Source organism: Aulonocara stuartgranti (assembly GCF_965226115.1).
Source record: "Aulonocara stuartgranti genome assembly, chromosome: 13".
Classification (NCBI taxonomy): Eukaryota; Metazoa; Chordata; class Actinopteri; order Cichliformes; family Cichlidae; genus Aulonocara; species Aulonocara stuartgranti.
In genome coordinates, this window is record NC_138949.1 from 9,960,712 (window position 1) to 9,977,119 (window position 16,408).

A 16,408-nucleotide genomic window follows, 5' to 3' on the forward strand; every position below is an offset into this window, starting at 1 on the left:
TTTTGCTCTCTGTCTTTATAACATAATTACCTGTTTCTTTTATAATATGTTGTTTCAGTGCATTTTTTTTTTCTTTGACAAGTGTGTGAGCTTGAATATTGAGCGTGTATATATGTGTGTGTGTGTGTGTGTGTGTGTGTGTGCGTAATTTGGCCTTCTTGCACCACCAGCTGGTTAATTGTCCCTCGGTCTGGTCCAGTGATAATGAGAGCGACCCAATATCAGACAAAAGAGATGGCTTCACCGGGAGACAGCAGTTCATTGGCTGAGCCTGTGACAGCCCCCTCCACGCATGGGCGCCCCCTGACCGATTCACGCCCACCCACCGCCCCCCTCCCTTCCACTCTCTTTACTGCCGCTTGTTTCTCCAACTTGCATGCCAAAACACACGCTTGCTCCTCCATGCCAAGCCAGACCAGAGAAGCTCTGAAACCCGGGTGCTCGAGACAGAAACGGCAGAGCAGCGAGTGAACGACAGAGAGGAGGAGAAGAGAGAATCTGGCCACAGCTAATGCTGCTGCCTCTATTCTAGCTGGAGGAGACCTTCCTGTGGATCTATCAATGACTTCTTTGTTTGGTTTGTTGCAGAGTGCCCCCTCTTTCAGCCCCTTGGAAACAGCCTCCGACCTGCAGCAGTAGTAAGTCGATGCCTCTCCTCCTTATTTTAATGTTTGTGCGTCCTCCTTCCAGTGTGTAGATTATTATTTAAGTCATCTTATGGGTATAAATATCAATGAGAGATTTCTCCACCCTGGTGAGGTCGCCCGCCTACAACCGGGAGACTCCTGCTTCCTGAGGAGATCCTGTTAATAAGGCAAAAAGCCACCAGAACAGTGTGTCCTCTGTCCGTATTTCTTTTTTACGGGGGTGGTGGTTGTGGTGTCGAGACATGGCTGCTATGTTGGGATTTATTTAAAGACAGCAACCTGGATGTCACTGGGATAGAGGGAACTTGCCCAGCTGCTGCATAACTCAGAAAACCGTTATGTCCCTTCCAATGTGTGCACAGAACTAGGATGAGCAACTGGATTATGAGAGTTGACGTTAGCTCACATTAGGACAAAGCTTTTGATCATTTTAATTTTGTCTGGTGATACTGGCATGCTGTCTTTTCTGTTTGTGTAATAAAATGTTAGGAATTTAAGTATGAGTAATAGTCACTGTCATGCGCTTACAGTCCAGAAGTTTCCATCTGCTACAATCATTATGTCATCATGGCCAAGCATTTGCAAAAGACATTCGTACCCCGGCTTTTTAATCCACTGATTTGCTGTTAATTTGAAAGGAAGAAGTGGTTGATGAAAGCCGAGTGGAATTTCACTCACCCAAAGGTTTTCAAGGGAAACCTCAGCTCATAAACTGACTTCCTTCAAAGGCACATATGTTTATGGCAGTCCTCTTTTTTTTTTTTCTTTTTTTTTTGACTCTGTCTGAAGTTGAAGACTTTTCAAGAGCTGTGTGTTGCCCAAATAGCATCATTAGGCTCACGCTAAGCAAATTTGTGTATGTTTTGAGGCAGCACAGCACATGGGAGTGCGTCTTATTCTCTCAGAAATAGATTCATTAAAACTGATCTAATGAACGTACAAAAGAGAAATTTGTCATGATGGAGCAGTACGTACACAGTGACTTGCATTTCATGGAAATCCTCATCATTCCAGATAAATGTGTTACTGTTTTTAACCTGCAGGAAGTGTTGCTGCTTTTAAAGCGTCACAGTGGTGTCTGATTTTCCTTGAACCTTCCCTGGAGATTCTTCTTCTTCTAAATCTGGCATGGCTCCTGTACTGTACATTTCCTGGAGACCGTTTATGTGAATTCTTGCAAGTAAAGTAGAGCCAACGTGATTTTAATGGCTCTGTATAGCCAGCAGCGCACTTTTTTTTTTTTTTTCTCTGACAGCTATGAAAGAGCTTCTTGTTGAGGTATTCGCAAGTATGTAAAACTTTGGCTTGGCAGCACTGCAGATGTTAAACACTATGGTTTGAATGGGTTTTTATATTACCAAGATGTTATTGGCGACTACGTCTCTTTAAACGGGAGGATTGTTTGTACAGAGAGAGAAGCAACATGAGTAACACATGACAGCATGGGAAAGAGAGTTAACCTGAGAGTCTTACAGGTGCATGGCAGGGGCTGATGTACCATGTGGGAATGTTCGGAGAATATTTATAGAAATCTCTGCTGCTGGCCTCTCTAGAATGCCAAGATATCTGTTGTAGCCAGTGTCTTCTCTCAACATCAGCCTCCAAATTCAGCCTTTCTCTCTCCCTCTCTCGTTTAGCTTTTTTCTGTTTCTGGTTATTTCGTCTCCCACAAGTCTGCAAAGACAGGAATTACCTCAAGATATGCTAAATAAGAACCATATGGCAGCCCATTACCCAATTTGTGTGCCTTTGGCTATCATAAAAACATTCAACAACAGCTCTTGCTGAACGAAATTGACTGTGTTTAATTAGCTGTCTGCGTTCCTGTGATTTGCTGTCTAGCTCCTCAAGCAAGTCTGGACACAGCGAGGTGGAGAAGGACAGAGGATCATCTACTGATGAGCCTGTGGCTCCAGAATGTGACCGTCATGTTTACAAGAGTGTCCTAGAGGGCGGCGATATTCCCTTGCAAGGTCTACGGGCTCTAAACAAGCGCCCCGGCAGCTCCTCCTCCTCTAAAGGTAGGATAGCAGCTACTTCACATATGTGGCCAGTAAAAAAAGCAGGTGTGTGTATGTTTATGTATGTGGACATGGTAGACAGTTCAGCCGGCCTTTAAAGGCTTCTCCTGCCGAGACAGAACCAATCAGTTAGAGGCGGTGATGCTGGACCATTCAAATCATCAGACAGGGATACATCTGTTTCTGTTTACTTTTATGTCGGAATTCACACATTTTCCTTTGCTCCCAGACCACACAGCATTGGCCAATCACCTCACAGCATTCATTTCCCCCAGAAGCTTTTAATGCCATGGATGTTTTCATCAAGCGTGTACTGTATCTGCTTTGGAAAACTCACGGAGGGAGTGAGGTTGTCTTGTTAAGTCGATGGAAGCTAACCTTGGGGCTCCCCCACCCACCCACCCTTGCTCCAGTTGTGAGCTGCCAGTCGCTAGGCAGGCTTAGGGCAAGACTCCAGAGCGTTCCAGCGCCAGGGAGCTAAGGGCCAGTGAGGGGATGGACGAGGAGATACGCGTGAGATAAAACGAGCTCTGCTCTTCACAACCCAGCCAGACAGGGTTGAGATAAACAGAAAGGACACAGAGGGTGGGCGGGCATGAGGAAGTCAGCTGTCAGTGTGGGGTCAGAGGCTGGAATGCCTGCGCACATGGCTAGAGAGAGAAACACTCAGGTGGAGAGAAGAAGAGATGTAAGAAAAAGAGTGTAAGAGGCAGTTTGACCCAGTACATGTCAGTACATTACATTAGGGATATAAGCAGATTATAAACTGCCCACCAATACTTAAAGTTTGGTGTATTTTCCATAAAATATGACTGTTACAGGAATCTTATAAAAGAAGAGCCATTTACATCTGCTGTTCTGGACCAATTTGTGTTGACTTTTAACCATTTGAACTGTGGTAAATAAATTTGGCTCTCCAGTCAACTGACTACCACACTCCTGTTTCACCCTCCCGCCTGAGGCGCCACCTTGATCATTAGAGTCTCTTTCTATTTAAGACACAGAAGGTAGAGTGTAGACAAGCCCGAAGACATAACCAAGTGCAAGGAACACTTCATCATCATCATGTGTTTCTGCCTTGCGCTCTTAAAATAAAATTTAAAAAATATCTTTGTGTTTCAAAGAACAGAGCCTCCTTCTGGGCTTTTTTTTGTGGGCTGAATGGTAACTCTTTACTTGCCATATGACTTGGATAGTATATCAAGTTAACTTCCTCAGTGCGTGTGTTTTTCCTGGCAGATACGAACACGACAGATTGGTCACTCATGCTACAGAAGTGGCTCGCAGCATGCGAAAGCGTTGTGTCATTTCCCAGTGCCATCTGTAGTGCTGTCACAAGCTTAGTATAGCCAGGAACTGACATGAGTATTTCTCATAGGTTTTCATTTTTCACTGTGTAGGTCGACTCAGAATAGTTTTGGGGGGGTTTTTTGTTTTTTTTGTTTGGGGGGGTTGCAGCTGTGTAGGAGGAGCGGTGTATTAGCACTGGTGCCAGCAGCCATTTATCACTGTAGACGTCTGTGTAATTGCTAAAAGGAGAGGAGATTTGTGTAGGAGGATAACGCAATGGAGGATAATTTTACTGCTTACTGGAATACAAATAGATAACAGAAAGGTTTTGCATTCTTCTTTGTTTGTTTTTAAAATGTCAGTTACTGTAGTCCCTGTTTAGTGAGTCCTTTATAACCTCCGACATCACATAACATTTCACGTTATATTACCCTTTTGATACTTCCTGTTTCACTCATTATGTTGCTGTTCGCAGTGATACTGATAAACGGGGAATCTGCTAGTTCTATCTTTGTAAAACTTTATCCCCTGCTGCAGCACCATGTTTTTTAGCTTTTAGCTTTTTAACAGTCATATATTACTTGATGCACAGTGCATCAAGTCTGATTCCTCTTCTCATCAACTTCTGATGGAACTTGGTCTTTATTTTAGAACTGTGCCTGACTGTTTTAGTGTGTATGTGTGTAAACCTGTGACCATTGTAATCTAATATGTTGTTTATTCTGTTGTCCTGCATGCTTGCCAGTGGATTATAAAGGTGGGAATGGCTATATAATTTCACCCTGCTCCTCTGTAAATAGTCGATCGAGTCTTGCCAGTAATGCAATAGGTAACCAATGTAAGAGTAAGAAGCCTCTATCTGCTGCCAAAGCCTGCATACCCCAAATCCTGCCCTCTAAGTTTAAGCCCAAACTGCTGCCACCCTGTGGCAACAGTAAGGACAGCAGGACTAAAGATGCCAGGCACCCGAAGGCCCACAGCTGTGAGGATATCTACACGGGGCAATGTGACACAGACTGTGCTGAAGCGGAGGCCCAACATTCAGATTCTAGGTCCAGCTGTGGGAGTGAGTGTGGCGATGGTCTCAGAAATGTTTCCCCTGCAATTAGGAGAAGCGCATCAGATTTTTCCAGCCTGTACAGGACCATGCATCACATCCAGCGGCCCAGCTCGACCGGCTGCAGCCCACACGGCAGTGTCCGTAGCCTGACCTCGCTTTTTGAAAAACCAAAGGACAACGGGGATGAGAGGTCAGAGGCAGATGATGGGGGTAGCATTCCACGGGATACTGTATCCTCACGGGTCAACGAGTTTGAAATGATTATCCAGCGCTCCACCTCGGCTCCCAGCCGCTCCTCCTCCTTGCCCATCCTGCACTCCAGCCACAGCCCCAGCCACAGCCCTGCCCACCTCTACATGGCCTCTGCAGTGTCAGCAGAGTCCCTTTTAGTGGCCAACAACACGCAGGCTGATGTCTGCAACCTGGACGAGCAGGAGGCCAAGAGCTCTGGGGAGGAGGACATGTCACCAGAAAGTGTGATGGTGGAGGAGGCTGCTTCGTCCACTGAGGACAGACATGACAGCAGAACTGAATCCCCCTGTAACACAGAAGCAGAAGTTGAACAAATCCTGAGAGAAATTTCCCCAGAACTAAATCACCAAAACATCAGTGAATCAAAGAGCCCCTCAGTGATGCTTACAGCATCTCCTCCGCAACACAGCCATCTCCACCACCACCACCACCACCACCACCTCCTGCACCACTTGAACAATCAACTCCTCCTCAAACCCAGCAAATGCAAAGGCTCTTGCCCAGCTTCCTACACCCGCTTTACCACTATCCTCAGGCATGAGAGGCAGCAGGCCACGAACCAGCAGGAGAAGCAGCCACCCACAGAGAAGAAGACCACACTACCTGGAAACCTCTTCCTCATGGGCCCCGCTCCCTTCAGGTTACGGAAGAACCCACAGTCCCATCAGACTCGGAGGATGTTGTTAGCCACCAGGGTGCCAGCGGGCACCCAGAGGCCTATCAGTCTCTCGCCTGAGCTCAGACCTTCCATCCCTCAGCGTCTGTCCTCCCTGGAGGTTCTGGAGAGGCTGAGTAACGGAGAGGAAAACAACACTGGCTACCTGAGTAACGGGCAGGGCTTGGACGCCAACGGGAACCTACTGCAGCCGCTGGCAGCTCACCGCAGAGGTGGCTATCTCCATCCCTTCACCACTTGTCACCCTCCCTCCCTGTGTGGTCTTTCATTTATCTTGACTCTATCTTCACCTTGTGTCCCTTTTCTCCACAAAGCAATGCCACCACCTTCCATCTCCAGTCTGTGTGGTGTGTTTACAAAGTGACAGGGAACTCTCCATTTCATTATGAGTGTGCTGTTCGGTGCCCTTCCATTTCACTGTCAATGAGTATGGTCCCACAAATGCATCAAAACACTTCAGTGACTGTAGGGGAGGTTCAGGAAGCTTTTGGTAACGTATATAATCCCTGGACATCAGATTTGAGTTGTTTGCATGCTGCGTAGGTCTGCATAGGCATTACATCGAAAACAAGCAGTATTTTATTATATTATGCGATGTAATGTTAAACTTTGAATGCATTACCTTGCATTGAAATGCCCATCCTATGTAAAAGCGACATTTCTAGGAATTGACTCTGATATTTAGGCATTTAACAGAGCAAAGGCTTTCTCAAACTGATGTCTTATTGTGTCCATTTTTGTACCCTCTCTGCTTTTTGGGACTGTCCACATCTACCATGTTTCATTCCTTAGCCTGTCAGGATGTTTCCTGCTTTAACTTATCTCATATAACAGATGCTACTCTGAGCATCTGATAGAAAGCCTGAAGCATTAACAGCTGTTTCTTGTGGCCCTCACTCGGACACAAAATGAAACATCTATGGTGGTACGGCGGTGTTAGCAATACTGAAAGGATTCTTTAGTAAAATAGTGGATGCTGGTTGGTCGATCAACATCAGTAAAGTCATGATGTCACATTTATTTATTTTGACCATGACACAGTAGGTTACATTGTTTCTTTCCTGCATTTCTTTTTTTCTTTGTCATGAACACACATTGGGTCATTCTGTGTTCATTCCTACGTGCATGCAGGATTTTTCTTTTTTTAACGTGCGTGTGCTGTTTGTTTTAGTGGTGCAAAAATAAAAGATGTTTATTTAAATCATGCATGGTTATATTTTTTGTATTGTTTTGAGATTTTTTTTCACTTAAATTGAGAGTTTTCTGCAATACCATCTTCTTTTGTTTGAAAGCTGGCCTTGAGGTGGTCAGTGAGAACGCTTCACGGGATAATCGCCTCACGGTTTCTGTTTCAGACTCCTCCCCAGCTCACGGAGAAAGCCAGGATGAAGTTTTGAGGAGGCGTCATGGGGACAAAGAGGTGAATTTTCTTCAACTTTAATCCAGACTTTCATAACTGATGCCTCTCAGTGCAAAATTCATGAATTAACCCTCTGAACACAAATACTTTGATAAAGATTATTGTGAAACATGAGTGTTATGCCTAACAAAGGATCTGTGAATAAAAGAGTAGAGACCCATATCTGGAATGTGCAAACAGTTCAGTCTGGTTTCCTGGCAGAAAATCTTGGAGGAGCAGCGGCGGCTGAAGCGGGAACAGGAAGAGGCTGACACAGCATCAAGGCGACACACGAGCATTGTCCCCACACACCACCAGTTCATCACCAACGAGCGCTTTGGAGACCTGCTTAACATCACAGATAACACAGAGAAAAGGAAATCGGGCATAGAGGTACAATGCACGGCAGTGTCTTATCCTTGTGTAAGCAGGAAGAAAGACGGCAGATGCTTTGTCACTTTGTGAGTCAGGCTGTGGGGGGAGGTCTCTGCAGGCACAGATGGCTTTTCCACTCCTGGTCAAAAATTCATGATAGAAGGCAAGATTTGACCTGTTTATCACTGGAATATTTCCCATATACATTTTGATTCAAGTTGCAGAGTGGACTCAGTTTACCAGCTATACATCCAGAGTGGCAGGGCATGCATGCTGTTTCGCACATTACACACAATAGCTTCTAACTGAGCATGCCCCCGAGGTCAAGTCATCCTTTCAGTCGCAAACATATCATTCTTCCCATTGCTAGAATATTTATGTTCAGAGAGGCCAGTGCAGATTTACAGCTAACAACAAATTCCAGGAAAAGCTTTTCTTAGCGCACATAAATGCCAAAGCCCAGAGAGCGTAGTAGCCAAAAAGAACAAAGATGGAGGCATTTAAGGTATTTAGCCTTCAGGGAAACTTTCACTCACTCAGTGCGATTCAGAGAATAACACTGGTGTAGCTGCTGCCAAATAGTAACAGTCACAGACGTTTATTTTTGTTTTTATATATCTACACAGAAAACGCCCGCCATGGCTCGCTTTGACTTCAGAGCAGAAACTCTAAAGTAAGTGGAAATTATGAGAATTTATATGTATATATTTTTTATAGAAAATACCATAAATGCATTGAAGCTCAAAGCAGCAGCAAGGATAACACCACCAATGAGTTAAATATTTGCCTAGTGGACCTTAATTAAGTAATTTTAAGTAATATTTTTAAGTAATATTAAGTAATTTTTTCAACTTTTAATAAAGTAGTGCCAAAAAAATGTAACAATCACAGAAAACTACCATTTGACCGTGAAGTGATGCTGTATATTCCACCCATGTGATCCTCAAAGCATCTCAATCTTGTTACACTATGAGAGGTTAATCTCTAAATGTGTGTTGGTTTTGTATTTTCAGGGAGCTGCCATTTCAGAAGGGAGACATTGTGTACATCATTCGACAAGTTGATCAGAACTGGTATGAAGGTGAACATCATGGAAGAGTTGGTATTTTCCCTCGAAGCTATGTTGAGGTATATTGCCTGTTAATGTGTGTTATTTGTGACTCATAGTTCATATCTTTTTTAAAGCATTTCAGAATCGATTCTTTTCACAATTTATGCCCTATTTTATATTCTTGGTTGGTCACATTTGGGTGTTTTGTCTGCTTGCACAGCTCCTCCCCCCCACAGAGAAAGCACAGCCAAAGAAAAGTGCCCCAGTGCAGGTGCTGGAATATGGAGAAGCTGTCGCCCGCTTTAACTTCACTGGGGACACAGTTGTGGAAATGTCCTTCAGAAAGGTGTGACTTAATAAGAGTTATTATAAACTATTAACTAGCGGGTTTTTATTCCCTTTCTCTTTTAATCCAAACAAGGATTTTTTAAAACCCTGATTAGTGGATCTGCCTGTGTGTGTTCAGGGAGAGAGGATTACACTGATTCGCAGAGTTGACGAGAACTGGTATGAGGGCAAAATTTCAGGCACCAATCGTCAAGGCATTTTCCCCGTCACCTATGTAGAAGTTCACAAACGACCACGGGTCAAAAACGGGGTGGAGTACCCGGATCCACCTGTCAGCCATTCACCTCAGCGCAGCACCAATGCTTCACCACAGGTAGGGACTCAAACACACTGATCACTGAGCAATTTCTCTTACCACCACCTCTGTGTGCTTTTAATATCCAAAAATGATTTTCCTTCTACACACACCTCGACGCCCACCTTTTAATTTGTGTTGTGTAGAGATTTTGTCTTTCATTTGCTTTTTCTTTCTCTTACCCCTCTTCCTCTCTCTGTCTCCATCATGCCCTAAAAAGCTGTACCGTAATCGTCTGACCACCTCCCCTCTGCCTCTCCCTCGCTCCCCCCGCCGCTCTGTGTCCCCTGAGGTCCATGCTGTCTCCTCTGAGTGGATCTCCCTGACTGTGGGAGGTGGGAGTCCCCCTGCGGCTCCCACTCCTCCGCTGCCACCACTGCCCACTGTGTCATACCGTTGGGGCGAATACCTGCCCCCACCTTTCTCTGCCAGCCCCGTGCCTCCCATCACTGGCAGCCCATACTGCGTCTCCCCCATGGCCTCCCCATCCGCCTCCCCTCTACCCCCGCCTTACCCACCCAGACCCAACTCGACCACCCCCTCCCTCACATTTACCCCGCCTCAAGGGGAGGACTTCCTGCTCTCTCCTTCCTCCCCACATGTGTCACGTAGTGTGAGCCCCAGCAGTGGGCCGGTGCTGGAGTGCTGGCTGAGGGGGGAGAAGGAATTGACAGAGGGGGAAGGCGCAGAGGGGGACAGGGGCCGCGCAGGCCCGGGCAGCAGGCGAAATAGCCCTGCAGAGGTATCTTCTGCATGGTGTGTGGTGTTGCATCTGAAGTTCACTCTGGAACACAGGCTTATGCCACAGTTTGAGACATTAAAGTAGATTTTCTTGAGTACTGACGCAGACATTTTTGTGGAGAACTAACTGGTAGATCTGACCTGAAGGTGATTTTAGCCAATAGCTGGTTTCAGTTTTAAAGACAGTAACTGAACTGGTCACTTTGCTTACATATGCAAGTCTGCATGGTGTTGTGTGTGAGCCACTAATATGCAAATGGTTTACTGTGTTTGAGTGCTTATGTATTAAGTCTTAGATTTCCTAGCTGCAGAGAGCTGTAAGACAAGTGTTTGCATTTCCAGGGTTGATCTGCAATAATAATAAGTTCTGATTTTTATACTGTAAATTTCAGCGTACAGATGCATGTTGTTGTTCCGTGCACAAGCTTGACAAGTTAGATGCTTCTGTTGGTTGGACGTTTTTTTGTTTGGACAGTGACAAGCTGCCGTGAAGCTGAAATATCCACCTGCAGGAAACTTGACTCACGCTGGAGTTTGATCATATTCGCAGCACGTTGATATGCAGTGCAAGGCTTTCATTTTGAATTCCTTTTTTTGTGTTACAGTTTGTAAAAAATGAGGCCGACCATCATGGACGAAGCACCAGAAGCCCTGTGATGCTGTTTGATATCCAAGATAACAACAATGTTAACTCGTTTGCGGTAAGGTGATAGAAAGTGTTCCTGAACCTCTGTTAAAGGTTTACAAAGAGCATGTGTAGTTTGCTACCTGACTTCATCTTGTGCCATCCTAAACATACCACCTTAACAGATCCATTTGACTCACAGCACCTTGAACTCCCATACATATTAGACGTATGATATAACAGAAGTTCAACTTACTCTCCTGCTGAAGTTATAGTTAAATATCAATCATTTTGCAGCTGACGAAGCCGCTATAGCTAGCTTAGCATAAATACCAAAAAAATGGGGAAATGAAATGTATCCAGAGCTGATAAAATTCTCCACCAGCATCTCTAAAGCACAGTTATTGTTCTAATATGTAGTCTTTATGTCAAAATTTAAAATGCAGCATGGCCGATCAAAACACAGATGAGTTTTTTTTTTAAGAAAATTATGTGAAGCTACTCTTAAATTACTGTTTGGCTTTATCATTAAGTATAAGCCTGAGCCTTTAAGTTGTCAAGCTAAGCTAACAGGCTACCGACTTGAGCTGTATATTGAATGTACATCAGTCTGCTCACAGAGCTTTTAGCAGCAAAGAGGTTATTTTGTTCCTTCAAGCTGAATCTGTCAGCCCACCTTTAATACTGCGTGCACTTACTGCCTTATATCCTGTACAACTGAACTAATATTTCATGTTTCCTGTCTACATGCTTCTACTGGTGACCTTCCATTTCATGCCTCTTCTCCCGGGTTGGGCCAACACCCCCTCTACCTTTTCTCCTGGCTTTTAACGGATCACATCCTTTTCTGTCTTGCTACTCACCGGACCTACCTTCCTGTCTTGCACTTTACCTCCCCTTCTCTAACTCTTCACCTCCCCTCCTCACCTTCACCTCGGCCTCCTCCGGGACTCTCGGTGGGCCGGGTCTCTCTCTCTTTTCTGACGACTTCACCTACTACTACTACTACTAGGAGGCAGTGTGTAATGAGATCTTGAATATAGCTGAGACCTCGGTGAGGTACTGCAGCACCCTGTCCCACCACCATAATGACTCTCTTCATAGACTGCACCCCCACCCCAGTAAACAATCTCTCATCATTTCCCAGCAACCCCAGTCACACAGCAGCAGCCCGGAGCCGAACCGTCTGAACTGTGGAATGTGAGTAAGATCTGTTTCACGTTTCAGACTCTTATTAATATTCTAGGTAAAGACAGACCTTTGCTGATTTCACACTTTGTGTCTTCCCTGCTTCATGCCGCTCCAGATTTCAGGCTTTGTACAGCTACGTGCCGCAAAACGACGACGAGCTGGAGCTGCAGGAGGGAGATCTCGTCAGCGTCATGGAGAAGTGCGATGACGGCTGGTTCGTTGGTATGTGTCACAGGCCTAGATTCCTCAGAGATGCGGTCACACTCGGTGTGTCACATTAATCTATATAGGGTTTCTGCAAAATGCCAAAAAAGGACTGCACGCGTGCAATGTGCAGACTCAGGGTTCTTTCAGCGTGTCATCTCCTTCATATATAGAGTTTCTAAAGAATGACAGCAGAGGATTGAGTGCAGTGTGCATGCTCAGGTCCTGTACAGAATTTTAAATAAAGCTCAAAGGGGTTATTTTGGTACTAACACTGAGGTCATGTAAGCATTAAATCTGAGAAAGAATCTGATCAATGTTCATCTTTCTTTTCCTCCACAGGTACATCAAAGCGGACAAAACAGTTTGGGACTTTCCCGGGGAATTACGTGAAGGAGGTGAAACTGTAAAGCTATCTAATCTGGCTGTAACACACGGTTGCCTGTCAAGCTTGGGAAGTCATAACTACCGCGCATGGCTGTTGGTTAGAATAGTCATTTAGCCGGGCGAATATTTTTATCTGGGAAAGTGATCAGATCGGCTCCAGGTATGTCAAACTGCACGAGGCGAAGACGGGGACAGCTCACTGCCCAAACACCTCCATCACATTTTACGCACGTCTCCACAGAAGTCATCGGTCTCCATACGTGGAATTTCTCTGTGAAAGCCTCCTGCAAATTAGCTTTTCGACGTACACGTAATAGCTTTTATTGTGTGTGTGTAATTTTACAGTATGCAAGAGTTTGCGTAGCACCTCAGTCTAGAGGCAGGCAGCAGAGCAGTGTATGGATAAAAGGAGTGGATCTTATTACCTGAACTGGACCTGGGGAGGCGTCAGAATGTGTTTTGATCTTTCAGGGCCAGAGGTGTTTAACACCGCTGGCAAAGTATGATGTAAATCAGGTATCGTGAATGAAATTGATTCGATTTAGCTACTTAAAGAAAACCTGTAATATGATCAGATCACTCTATGACCCTGTTAACCAGACAGTTCCCTTAAAAAAACAGCTTAAAGTCAGTGCCCTTGGTACTCTAAATACTTAAAGCCTTATGTAAAATGACCCTTTTTAAAATATTAAACTATTTTCCTCCACATTTTCTGAATCATCAGAAAAGTCAGTATTTGCCTCACAGCATTCACAACTCATTGTAGCCCAAGTGTGTTACATTGAATACAGTATTGTCTTCATTCTCTATCCAAAGGTTGCTACAGAGAAGTTATTAACAGCCGTGTGCATGAGTAGAAACTCTAAAATGTTGATGTGTGCTGCTGGCTTCTCTTTTTCTCAGTTTCCACTGCAAACACATATTACAGGACACGCAGATTTTATTGCATGTGTCATAAAAGTGAAACAAAAACTGTGTATATGCACATCCTATATTTTGTATATTTTAAAACTGTGTTTGCTGATTATTGATGCCTTTAAGGTAGCCGATGGTAGACGCCTAGCTTCAGAGCAACCACAGGACAGGCGTGGTAGCACTTAACTTCCTGTTTGGTCATTTAGGAAGATCGCTCCTAACAGTGTAATAGCACTGATGACCTAAAACTCTTTCAAGTTTTAAGTCAAAGCCAACAAGGTGTCTTAGTAAATAATCAGTGATTTTTTTTTAGAGCGTATTGAGATTTTAACTGTGCCCTTACTGACATGATTGTATATGTAAATGCGTACAGAGAACTGTATACGTACGGCTGCACATTTTCATTCATAATGACTACAGTTGTAAGGTCAGCATTAATACAGCATGCACTATAAGATCATTGAGAGACTGACAAATCACACTGGAGCATGAAACACTATCAGCCAGCCAACACCCTAATAATTGCACTTTTAACTTAAAGAAAACAGAAGTAATGACGCGGTGAACGCCGCTTTTTTGAGCCTTTAATGGCCGATAGCCGATGGAAGATTGCTTTGATCTCCGCTACCAAAGCATCAGAGCCGTCTTCCTGCAAATACGGAGCGCCCACATCTCCAGCGCCATCAGATCCGGTAACGTGTCAGAATAGATCCTACACACACAAACACACGAGCGCCCTCACATCATCAGTGTCTGCGCCGTGCAGAGCTTTCGGGTAGTGTGTCCAAAAAAAACCCTTAGTGCTTGTTATGACCTGCTCGGAGCAGCAGACGGGGGTAGTTCGTTGCGCAATTGCTAAAGAAGTATTTTTATCTAATCGTACTTTATGTTGGGAAGATTGATGGTAGTGAGCAGTGGAACTCAGAGAAGCGCTGTCATCACCTTCTTATCCAAAAACTCAAATTAAAGGGCCTACAGTGTAGCTGTTTATGAACACACAAAATCTGAAAGATAAGCTGAAGTATAGAAACATAAGACAGATAAGACTTATTAGATCTAGAAGCGTATGTCGACAGTGTCTTTGTTTTTTGCACCATGATGTGTTAGCTACAGTTGTGCATGTGGCCACCACGTAGGTCATATCTGAACTTTATTAATTGATGAAGTACATTCATTTAAGCCAGGTCAGTACAATCAGTGTTTCCTGTGAGATTGGGTTTTTCTTCCTGTGCAGATCACAACCGCTACTTTGCCAACATCAGCAAAAAAATGTTTTCCCAGCGAGATATCACACGGAATATATTACACTGCAGTGTGGGTTTGCCTTTTTATCACACTGTTTTTAATGTCCAGGCATTTCATTTTATCACAAAAGCGTGTTTTGTTTTTTATTTTACCTCCGCCTCTGTAACTCCAGCTCTTCATGAAAGTGTTGATTAGTCGGGAGTCTGCTGAGCTGTCGCCTTTCGAAATGAATCCTGTTGCGACGTAGAGAGGTTTGCTCCTTCTCAGACACACTGCACGACGGGCAAATAATCACTCGTTTAGTGACAAAACAATTGGCAATAGATTGTTTCTGTGATTTTTGTCCGTAAAACGTCACGGGATGTATGAATGTATGAATATATGAATGTGTTGCAGGCAGTGTAAACATGTAAAAACACAAAAAAACGTGTGAAACGTTATTGAACAGTTCGGCAAATGAAGGATTGTAAATATGTAAAATAAAAAATAGACTGCGAGCAATAGGAGCGTCAGATTGAACTCTCTGTCACTTGCAGTGGTTTATTTTGCCTGAAGGATTTTTTTGTTTTGTTTTATTGGCAAAGCACAGAGTGGAGCGTTACTGAGCACAGAAAGATTAAACATTACGCTGCCATTTGTGAGGATCATGTTGCCTTATGTTTGAAAAATTGTGCCTCATTTTCTTTTTTTTCAGTATCACTGAAATGTATCCATGACGTATTTTGTGTAACCCTGATTTTCCCCGTTTGTTCGAGTCTCTGTGACGGGAGAACATTTACTAAGAACTTGTCTGTTACTGTACAAGAACCTAAAAGTGTGACATAACGCTTCGACATGATTAACACTCATGAAAAACGGACGCACAGCCTGCAACAGGTTTGGTTTGTTTGCTTCAATTTGCAGTGCTGTTACATTGACAATATTAAAATAAAGATACTATACACTGCTGTGTTCGGTATTATGCAATATTTAATAAACCATTTAAACCATTGCATGTGTTGCCAGTTTTGTTTTTTGACAAAAATCTGAGGGGAAAAGTCCGTTTTTAGCATTGGCCAACTTGTTCCGGCTGTGTGAGCATGTGAGTTTTCATCCTGGCTCATTAGAAAGAGTGTTGGTTTAGAAAATGTAATAGACGAAAACCTGCAAAGACGAACAATGAATTCAGCACTGTATATTCAAGTGTTTAAAGTAAATTACTAACAGTATTTTAAGCACTTAAGTTGCCAAGTTAAATTGTTTTTCTGGACACAGGATCACCGGGGTCCTAAATATAGCACCAGCCACTTCACTGGGTACACCTCTTTGTCTAGTTAAAATAACTCTCTGATCAGCTGATCTCAAAAGCAGTTCAGTACATTTCGGGAAGGGGGCGTGCCAACTTGCTGAAGTTCAAACCAAGCATGAAAATGAGGAAGAAAGGTGATTTAATGACTGTGAATGTAGCATGGTCATGCCAGTCAGGCTCGTCTGAGTATTTCAGAAACTGCTGATCAGCTGGGATTTTCCAGCACAGCCATCTCTGGGTTTGCAGAGAATGATCTGAAAAAGGGAAAATCTCTGATTCAAATAATACTTTGTTACAACCAAAGGATGCAGAAGAGCATCTCTGAATGCACATATCAAACCTTGAAGCAGATGTGCTACAGCAGCGGAAGACCCCACTACTGACAGTTAAAAACAGGA

The 16,408-nt window shown here is 44.0% G+C and overlaps 1 protein-coding gene across 2 annotated transcripts in view; it reads left to right on the plus strand.

Annotated features, from left to right (window-relative positions):
• Positions 1-15,713, plus strand: part of sorbs1 (sorbin and SH3 domain containing 1) — a 42,392-nt gene extending 26,679 nt beyond the window's left edge. The window contains exons 14-27 of one of the 2 annotated variants that reach the window (XM_082557751.1): positions 589-638; positions 2,490-2,668; positions 4,704-6,158; positions 7,302-7,366; positions 7,568-7,738; positions 8,347-8,393; positions 8,734-8,848; positions 8,992-9,117; positions 9,238-9,432; positions 9,635-10,156; positions 10,761-10,856; positions 11,793-11,980; positions 12,087-12,193; positions 12,518-15,713. In XM_082557751.1, coding sequence (XP_082413877.1) covers positions 589-638; positions 2,490-2,668; positions 4,704-6,158; positions 7,302-7,366; positions 7,568-7,738; positions 8,347-8,393; positions 8,734-8,848; positions 8,992-9,117; positions 9,238-9,432; positions 9,635-10,156; positions 10,761-10,856; positions 11,793-11,980; positions 12,087-12,193; positions 12,518-12,585 — 3,384 coding nt within the window. In that variant the 3' untranslated portion in view covers positions 12,586-15,713. The remainder of the gene's footprint in view (positions 1-588; positions 639-2,489; positions 2,669-4,703; positions 6,159-7,301; positions 7,367-7,567; positions 7,739-8,346; positions 8,394-8,733; positions 8,849-8,991; positions 9,118-9,237; positions 9,433-9,634; positions 10,157-10,760; positions 10,857-11,792; positions 11,981-12,086; positions 12,194-12,517) is intronic. The other variant, XM_082557750.1, reaches the window with a different exon arrangement.
• Positions 15,714-16,408: the final 695 nt, after the last annotated feature.